This window comes from Curcuma longa, unplaced genomic scaffold (genome assembly GCF_044706935.1).
Source record: "Curcuma longa cultivar G26 ecotype Majalengka, Jawa Barat unplaced genomic scaffold, ITB_CL_G26_1.1 contig_17886, whole genome shotgun sequence".
Taxonomy (NCBI): Eukaryota; Viridiplantae; Streptophyta; class Magnoliopsida; order Zingiberales; family Zingiberaceae; genus Curcuma; species Curcuma longa.
In genome coordinates this window covers 1-9803 of record NW_027430690.1, presented here as the reverse complement: position 1 = coordinate 9803, position 9803 = coordinate 1, and the positions used below count along the sequence as shown (strand labels likewise).

The 9803-nt window shown below is 45.5% G+C and overlaps 1 protein-coding gene across 1 annotated transcript; it reads left to right on the top strand.

Moving 5' to 3' along the window:
* The first annotated feature begins 2120 nt into the window (after positions 1-2120).
* LOC141816741 (uncharacterized) lies at positions 2121-8725 on the top strand. Its single transcript, XM_074704484.1, has 5 exons — positions 2121-2385; positions 2474-2663; positions 2774-2868; positions 8299-8447; positions 8489-8725. Exons 1-5 carry the CDS (start codon positions 2151-2153, stop codon positions 8723-8725), a joined length of 906 nt encoding a protein of 301 aa, XP_074560585.1. The 5' UTR covers positions 2121-2150.
* The last annotated feature ends 1078 nt before the right edge of the window (positions 8726-9803 follow it).

Sequence of the window (9803 nt, the reverse complement as noted above, 5' to 3'; positions counted from 1 at the left end):
CACCCCCTTTGCAGGTGCTACTGTTGCTAAGGGCGAAGTCCCTTGTAATTTTACATCCCTTCTAGAAAGTGGGGATCACCTTGGCCACTTGGTGGTCGACTATAAGCTAACCTTGTCATTTACCTCCCTTCACATAACATGAGGGTGGGTTGTGATGGATGCCTGGGTAAGCATAATCATCCGACTATATGTAGCAACCCTATGATTTACCTCTCTTCACATAACATGGGGGTGGCATGTGATGACGCCTAGGTGAGAGTAATCGCCTTTTTGCTATAATGATAAAGTCTAATGCCCCCATGGGCTAGCGTAGATGGTTTCTATAAAGGTGTTGCCACCAATAGACCAGGGGACGATTCCCTGCGGGTGCAGAAGCTCAACTGGTTGCAGGTGCTACTGTTGCTAAGCAGCGAAGCTCCCCCAATAATTTTACCTCCTTTTCAAAAAATGGGGGATCACCTTGGCCACTTGGTGGTGACAATAAGTTAACTTCTAATTTACCTCCCGTCACATAACCTAAGGATGGACATAAGGGGGGATTGAGATGAGTGAAATCACTTTTTTGCTAGTGTAGATGGTTCCTATAAGGGCGTTGCCATCAATAGACCAGGGGTTGATTTCTAATGGGTGCGAAAGCTCGGTTGGTTACCTCACCCCCCCCCCCCCCCCCCTTGCAGGTTTTATTATTGCTAAGGGCGAAGTCCCCCATGATTTTACCTCCCTTCTAGAAAGTGGGGGATCACCTTGGAGGGGCCGCCGTGGTAACGGATTCACCTTTGACATTGATGATAAAGAGTCTTAAGCCCACATGAGTTAGCATAGTTGGTATCTGCATGTGATGTTGCTGTAATAGGTCATGAGATCGATCTCCAGCATATGGGCGGGATGGCTCACTGGCTCACTGATCTCCCCATGTAGAGGACCGTTGTGCTAGGTGAAGCCACCCGTGATTTACCCCCCTTCTAGATCGTGTGGAGCAATCTTGGAGGGGCTTACGAGGTGAGGGTTATCACCTTTTGCTGCAATGATAAAGAGTCTTAATGGCTCCTTGGTAATGGTGCGGCGAGAAGGCATTTGCCAGATTAATTAAGCACATAGTTCAATTCCCAACTATGACGTATTGTAGTGCAATTTTCTTCAATGGAATAAAAAACTTGGGATGTTGGTTGTTGGGTGAGGAGTCGCGCGCACTTCTAAATTTACCTTGGTGGTCTACCTCCCTTCCAAATTGCTTGGGGTAATCCTGGAAGGGTCCACGAGATGAGAGTTATCACATTTTATTGCAATGATAAAGAGTCTTAAGGCCGCCCCCCTCCCGATGCCAATGGTGCGGCGATAAGACATTTGGTAGATTAACCAAGTACATAGTTTGATTCCTAACTATGACGTATTGTAGGGCATTTTTCTTCAATGGAATGAAAAATCTGGGACACACACTTCTGAATTTACCTTGGTGGTCAGTAGAGCTTTTCTGAATTTACTTTGGTGGTCAGTTGGAGCTTTCTGTGGGGCCGGGCCGATCATCTTTAAAATTTAACAAGTTCGAAGAACTGGATACTAAAATTATAAAAAAAATGATAAAAAGTCTTAAGGCCCCGAGCATAATGCACAAGACGCTCAACAGATTAATGAAGCACTATAGTTCAAATCTCAATTACGATGCACTATGATTGGGTAAGAAATCGTTTGCATTTTCTGATTTATTTAATGGACAAATCAGAAAAAAGAGTTGTTCATCTTCAAAATTAATTGGTCTATAAAGATTGGACAACTGAATTATCAAAATATATAAATAGTCTGCAATGTTATTATTTTGTAATTATATTTTTAAAAAATTTAATTAATTATATGTAATCAATTCGCACGTTGAGCTATTAAACTTTTACAATTTAGTGTATATAATTGATCAGCAGACTAGCCTACGTAGCGCAAGCGTGCGCGTACAATAATTAAATAATAATAATTAAAAAAAATTAACGTCGCACTGAATACGGCATTGGCCCTTGCGAAAAGTCTCCCACTCCATTCTTTAAGCTTCAGTCGTATATTACAACTAACATTACGGTCAAAGATGGTTTGATGCCCCTTCTGCTATTTTACAAACAGGAGGAGGCGAGAGCATTAGCAAGCATCGAGAATTGATAGACACGATGACCACCGTCCTCTCCTCCGCCTCTCTCGCCGTGCTGTCGTCCAATCCTCGTTTCCCGACGCCAAGCTCCTCGTCAACCAAACTGCAGATCTTCAGCCATCAGGATCACCTATCCTTCAGCTTCCCCGCGCGCTTGGTTGTGTCTCCTGCAGCTTCCACTAATCACACCGTTAGAATTCCTCCTCCTTCTGCCATCGTCTCGCCTGCTGTGACGGCCTCCATGAGTGCTGCTGGTCTGGTTTCATACATATCTCAGAATGAACAAATAGTTTTGTTAATTTTATTACTGATTTTGTTTAAATTTATCTGGGGAACAAACAGATGCAGATGAAGGAAAGATGAAGCAACTCATCTCTGTCATTACCGGACACCTTGCAAGTTTAGGAGATGGACTAGAAGACCTCAGCAGCTCCCCGCGGGATGCTCTGAGAATGGTGGATGTGATCGAGCGGCTCGGAATTCAAAGATTTTTCCAAGAACAAATCCACAGAATCATACGCTTAAGCTACTTGTATGTTCTGCCCTTTTGTGATCTGGATCCTTTCTATCTCCGCCTGTTTCTTCTAATTAAGCGAGGATCATTGATGAGGACAAAAAATGGCTTGTCACTGATGTTTTCAGGCGATGGCACGAGCAACTCGGGTTCCATGACGACGCCGATGCTACATTGTTGGGATTTCGCTTGCTCAGGCTCTTTGGCTACCATGTCACTGCAGGTGCTATGCTTCAATTTTGTTTTTTCTTAACTCTTGATCACGATGCATGTGTCTTCTTAATATGAGGCTATTTCCTAAGGAGAGAGATCAACAAGAGTCTTCTTGGAAAAAAGATAGAAATAGTAAATGAATGTCTTGCCATATTAATTTCATTGTGCATAGAGTTTTGAGTACATACTTATCTACAAAATAGGTTGTCCTTCTACCAAGGATACAAAACCATCCTTATTCTTTGCCATATTAATTTCATTGTGCATATAGAGTTTGAGTATATTTTAGCATTGGTTGGTGCTACTAGCATCAAGCTGGCATGTCACTACCATACACATATACTAGAGCAGCCTCTACCGAGCAACTTCTTTATTCTTTGCAAGCACATTCTTTGAACAACGACCAAAATACACTACGCCATAGACATTATGTTAGAAATGGGAATGAAAAAGGAGGATGAAGGGAATAGACTCTATTATTTTAGTCTCACATTGGGAGTTTTATGGTTAATTAGGTGGATAATTTATATTGTTGCACAAACATATATATTGTGAACAAATACACAAGGAAAATTTCTCTCTCATGCATGAGTGTGCTGGGGGTGTAAATTTTAGAGCTTGAATTTGCACTTAACTGAGTTGACTTAGCTTGAGTACGTAGTGCGCAAATTTTAGAACTTGGATTTACACTTAATCAAGTTGACTCATGTATGAGTATTACCTACACATGTTGAATGAACTAATATTTTGTCATCTAAATTAATTTTTTTACTCAAATGTAATGGATGCATTAATGTGATTATTGCAAAATCCATAACTATCCGAGTATAACGGCTAACTATTAATGATCAGCGACAGCATTTTGATTCAACCATTAAAGGCAATAAATGACTTTTACTCTGTTGGTTAACATAGCCAAAAGGGAAGCACTCCTATTTAAGGTGACTAAATCTTGAGTAGAAAAATGAGTGAAAGCAATACTTGTTGGTTAACATAGCCAAAAGGGAAGCACTCCTATTTAAGGTGACTAAATCTTGAGTAGAAAAATGAGTGAAAGCAATACTCTGTCGTCCATCTATGTTCCCCTCAAATTATTTTTCTTTTGTCATGCATCTATTGCTCGGTAGACTATCAGTGATAGTATTTGGGTACCATTCTCAGTTCGCCCTGAAACAACCTCGAAGCACCGACGGAAGTGGGACAAATATGTTTTAAGCAATCTACGTTGAACACAAGCCTCAGCACTCGGAAACCCACTCGGGAATATTTTCCCGAGCACTTGAACTCCAAGCCCGAGCACTTAGCACTTAGCACTTGGGTGATACTCAGTAATCGAGCGACTTCTCTCCACTCGGCGTTCTACTCAGTAGTCAAGCGACTTTTCTCCCTACTCAACATTCCACTTGGGAGATAACAGAAGTTGGACAAAGTTCTCTCCCGACCAATGGCGTAATTAGGATTTTGAATTGTACTGGGCTAAATTAGTAAGATTTAACTAATTATTTAATTTTTTAAATTTTAATTTAACAAAATAAATAAATAATTACTGGGCTACATTGGGCTGAGCCCAGTGCAGCCCAGCCACTGGCTACGCCAGTGCTCCCGACTTAACTCAGTAGTTGAGCAACAGTTCACTCGGCTGAGTCAACGTTCAAGTGACTCGGATCTCTACTGACTTGGGCGATGACACACAACATCCCTCTCAAGAAGCATCAGATCACCAAACCTCGTGGCATTGGGAGAGCAACATCCCACTTGGCTTTGGCTCCTCACCTGGATAACCAAGCAGTGCGGAGCTTGATAGCCTAAGATTATCAACTCAGGTCATCTCACAGATAACTGAAGTTAATTTATAATTTAGATTATTCCCCTCAATCTTCAGCAACAAAATTGTCTAACATTTTTAAAACAAATTTAGTTATGTTGGGATGACCACAAAAAGTGTTGAGATGTAACAGATGTTAGGATCGGTTGGTTCGCTAGAGGGGGTGAATAGCGTTTCTCGATTTTTCTTGATCTTTCTCTGCACAGAGATTAGCGGAAGCAAAAATATAAAAGAGAAAATAAGAGATCAACGTTAACCCGCTTTGTTTACTTGGTATCCACCCCCGCAGAGGTGACTAATCCAAGGATCCACACGCACGCACACACCCGATGCACTATGAATCTTCTCCTTCTCGAAAACCTCGAAGGCGGAGAAACCTTTACAACTCTTTCGATCTCCTCAAGAATAATATGAAATAGTGTTTAGGAGGAGAGGAAGAAAGCAGAGAAATAGAGAACAAACAAGTTCTCAGAAGAAGCACAAAAGAATGAAAGAATAGCAGAATCCTTGTAAAATCATGAGTTATTCTCGCGCAGGCTTCTTTTATAACTCTTCGGCATCAGTCGACTGCTGGCAGGGCCAGTCGACTGATGGCTTCAATCGGCAACAAAATCTCGCATTAAAGCGCATTAAATGCTTGCCAATTTTCTGCAACGTTAAAATAGTAGTCGACTGTTCCAAGACCAGTCGACTGGCATCAGTCGACTCACCATAATACCAGTCGACTGCCCAGTCGACTCCTGTCTTCCTCTGGCTCGACTGATTTCTCTGTGTGCGTTTGATTTATGAGCAGTCGACTGCTGGCAGGGCCAGTCGACTGGTGAAACTGAAAAATCACATTTCAGCTTCTCTTGACCTAGACCTCGGCCTTCAAATACCTCCTATAGCCTCATGCCTTCCCTGGATGCTCCATCATCCTTGCACTAGCTTGAGATGCTTCCATCAGCTTCGTCATGTCAAGTCTTTGCTAAGACTACCCACTTGGACTTTTCCTTGCCAAGACTTTCCACTTGGACTTTTCCTTGCCAAGACTTTCCACTTGGACTTTTCCTTGCCAAGACCACGCTTGGACTTTCCTTTGCCAAGACTACGCTTGGACTTTCCTGCAAACTTGCATCACACATGTTAGATCACAAGTATTGCCTAACTTCAAACATGGTTTAGTCAAACATTAAAAAGGGGGGAAGTTGTTGGTGCAATCTTACTCCAGGCACACAACAACAACCCTATAATATACCAAAAATCTCGAAACACCCATAATTTCTTCGTCCAACGAAGAATCCAGCTTCTCCGGAGAACGGTTCGGCGGCAGCAATTAGAGTTTTTGGAAACCTTAGGTGGCAGCAAGGTCAACCTCACTAGAATTTCGGTTGGTCGACGGCGGACCAAGGTGGCGGCGGTAGTGAGCAGAAACCAGCAGAACAGAGGTTTTCGGACTCGGGAGCACGCAGGAGCAAAGAGAATAGGTCAATACCTGTTCACGGCCTTCTCCTCTGACGAGCGGATCCTCCGGTGAGCGGCGGAGCGTGCGCAAATGGCGAGAACAGCGACCGCCACGAGATTTTAGGGCAAAAGAAGAAGAGGAAGAGGGGTGCTAAGGTTTGTGATTGAGCTCGTCTACTGAAACCTCAACCTCAGCCCTCTCTTATACCCTTTGCTGGCGCGAAAAAGGCAGCGAAATACTCGACTATCGGCGGCGACCAAGCGGCGGTGGGCACGGTCATCGCACGCGCGAGGAAGGAGTCGCGGCGCTTGGTTCGGTTGGGGTCGCGTGGGTCGGGCTGGGAAGAGAAGAAGAGGGCTCGGTTCAATTGAACCAGGTTCACGTTTAGTACTGTAGCAAACTATCTTTGTTTTTGATTCACTTGGTTTGGTGATCAAACAATCTATGATTTGATCCAAATAAGTTTTATTTGATTCATCTTCTCAAGACGAATCTGGTTATCCCTTTTATTTTGCCAAAATTTTTCATTATTAATCAAATTAAGTTGATTTAATTTTGATTCAATATTAAGTCATTTGGTTCAATAACCAAATTCCTTCTAATCTAAACCAAACCAATTTTTCTTATTGGTTGGCCCAACCAAATCAACATTCTCTCGATATGAGAATTCAATTCTCAAACTTGTTTTAGTCCTCTCCAAAACTTCTTGTTCGTATGACCCACGGTATGTTGGTCGTCCGTAATTAGGTGACAAAACTAATATTTTCTTGATCTTCTGATGCCAAGGGGATGTGGTGGTAGTCTTAGGATGCATTCATCATACATATGAGCTCACAACTTGAGGTCCAGTACTCTACCAGTTGGTCAATTCAGGGAAGAGAATAGTAGTCCTTTGGGTAAATTTTTTTGAGGTCGCAAAAATCCACACAAACTCGTCATTTTCCTCCAAACTTAGGTACCATCACCATATTTGTCAACTAAGTCAAAAACTCAACTTCCCAAATGTGTCCTGCTTCCAATAGGTTAGTAATCTCAGATTGGATTACTTGGTTCTGTTTGTGTCTGAAATGTAATTTCTTCAGCCTGATTGGCCGAGTTCCTAGTGCAACATTGAGTCGATGCTCCATCACTATGAGGGATATGTTGCTGACTTCTTGGGTTGATTAAGAAAACACATCTTTGTTACAAGAAAGATAAGTGATCAATGCTTGCTTTACCTCAGGAATGAGGGCAAACGTGATCTGAGTGATTCTATCAAGTTGATCGGGCACAATTCGGTATCTCCTCCTGTCCATCATCTTGCCGAGAAACAAATGTCTCTTAAAGGGCTTGAACTTCTATTCTCTGAGTCCTCCAGACCTTTCAGGTGTCGACCAGATCATTTCCATGTAACATTTTCTTGCAATCGTTTAGTCCCCACTACTAGAAAAAAGTTAATAGACAACGCCTCAAAGGCAACGGTTTTTAGCAAAAGCGTTGTGGTTTTTCAATTTACAACATTTTTAGTCAAAATCGTTGTCTTTTAAAACTAAAAGACAACGTTTGTTCTGAAAGCGTTGTCTATTAGCGTTTATTTTGGGTCAACCACAACACTTTTAAAAAACCGTTATTGAAAACGTTGTCTTTTAGTGGATTTTTTTTTTGCCAAAGACAACGCTTTTAAAAAGTATTGTCGTTGAGGGTTGTCATTGAGGGTTTAGAGGGTTTATATCCAAGTTTTTTATCGGGCAAGTCCACGATTTCCTTCATGCCCCATTTTCGTCCCTCTCCCCTCTCGCACCTCTTCCAGCTCGTCTTCTCCCGCCCCATTTTCTTCCACTTCTTAATCGCGCGACGCTGCAGAAGGTTCTTGCTCTTCTCAATCGCTGGAGAAGGAACCCTAGCTGGTGGCGATTCAGCAGCAGCGTTAAAAAGGAAATTCTGGTTCAACGCAAATAGCGGGCTCGCAACTAGGTTAGTTTCTCTCTCGCGATTTCTTCTCCGCACTTCACCTCTTCTCCATCACCGAGCCCCCCGCCGGCTGTCCCCCTGCCCCTCCGCGTCCCTTCTCCACTTCTCCGATCAGCTCTGAACGAGACACGGCCACTCCGATAGTCGACAAAGATCAGATTTCCCACCTCCGCCATTCCCTGTCGTTTGAGATCGCCGCTGTGAGTGGTTGTTCCCAGCAGTGATCGCCGGCGACAGCCACTTCACCCGCATCCACAGAAGCGAGAAGGCAGCCGGGCCTGTCTGCGGTTGTAGCAGGGTTGAACCCCGATCCCTGTCTGCAGTTGTAGCAGGGCGCCTTCAACCTTCTTCCTTCATCCACCGCATGGAGGTAACCTTGGGCTCTATTTGCGGTTAACTGTTCCCGTCAAGAACTTCTCCTGGGCGAACACGTCACTTCCTCCAGGCGCTGTGCGGGAGAATGATGGAGACGAGCTGCTGGTCGCCGGAGACCTGCGACCACAAAACACCGTGAGATGGCTGGCCGGCGAGACCGGCGAGACCACTCCGATGCCTAAGTCAGCGACGGCAGTTGAAGAGAAAACGAGTGGCAACAGTAGAAACAATGAGCACATACCTGGCCCCTCTACAGGGGCTCTCCTTATATAAGGAGGAGTCGGTCCGTACCACGGACGAGGCAAGGTTGACCTTACCTTGAAAGTACTCTCCGTACCGGGAGGGAGTGCTGTCTTTAATGAGGAGGTACAATGTGGACAGTATCGTACGCCGAGACGGCGCGTGGCCCTGCTTGGCGGCGTACCTGTCAGAAGGAGTGGTCGATAGGACAAGAGGACTGGAGTGGTCAGGGGTAGGGCGTACGCTTCGGCTCCGACTCCCTAGGTCGGGTCGGGGCTGCTGCTCAATCGGGCTATCCGGGAGTCGGCGAGTCGGGTATGCCCCCCACTAGGATTATCTGGGAGTTGGCCTGGTAAGATTATTCGTCTTCTCGGCGGGCCCACTGGGCTGTCGGGCTTAGGTGGAGAGCCTCTGGGCCATTACCCGGGAACCTGGATCCGGGCCTCGGCGCTTCATCCGACTGTCCTTGGATAGTTGACTCGACTCGGCCGCGTCTCTCTGTCGGGTCCCGACCCGAACCCTTACGCCCGTAACACCAGCCTTCCCACTAGTCTAGTCGAAGGAGACGTGTGTTCGACTGACTAGACCCAGTCCGAGTCGAGTGGCACCGGTTGGTATTCCTGCGCTGACCCGCCAGTGATGGGCTGCCACGTGTCGGGGGGACATTGGATGACTCGGCCGACGCACGTGATCGGCATGGCGTGCTTTACTGCGGCGGGATGTCCGATGGGACAGCCGAATCGTCGCCATAATTGCGCCGTATCACGCCTCGGAAACGTGCATCATCGGACGGTTGCCAGGAGATCCCGCCTTTTTTCGACTGTCCGATCGGACGGCTGAGGAGTGGTAGGGTTTGGTATAAGTAGGGGAGGGTTAGGCGCGTTGCGCCTCCTCGCCGCCTTCGTCTTCTTCCCCGCTGCTTGCTTCGGTTCTCCTCTCGTTGCCGCTTCCTTCCTTCCTTGCATCAAGTAAGCTTTCTTCTTGCGTCGAGTTCCTTTCTCCTTCCTTTAGTAGCGCCGCATCCGTGGGTCCCGAGACCGCCACTCGGGAAGGAGAGGCACCGTGGCCGAGGAGCCGGGGGCCGTGCCTCCTTCAGCCAGCAAAGGGAAGG

Excerpts from the sequence above, each read along its gene's own strand:
- LOC141816741 (XM_074704484.1), top strand. The coding sequence starts at position 2,151 with ATGACCACCGTCCTCTCCTCCGCCTCTCTCGCCGTGCTGTCGTCCAAT. Across the intron at positions 2,664-2,773 it reads ATCATACGCTTAAGCTACTT|GCGATGGCACGAGCAACTCG; the intron begins GTATGTTCTGCC and ends TGATGTTTTCAG. Across the intron at positions 8,448-8,488 it reads CCTTCATCCACCGCATGGAG|AACTTCTCCTGGGCGAACAC; the intron begins GTAACCTTGGGC and ends GTTCCCGTCAAG.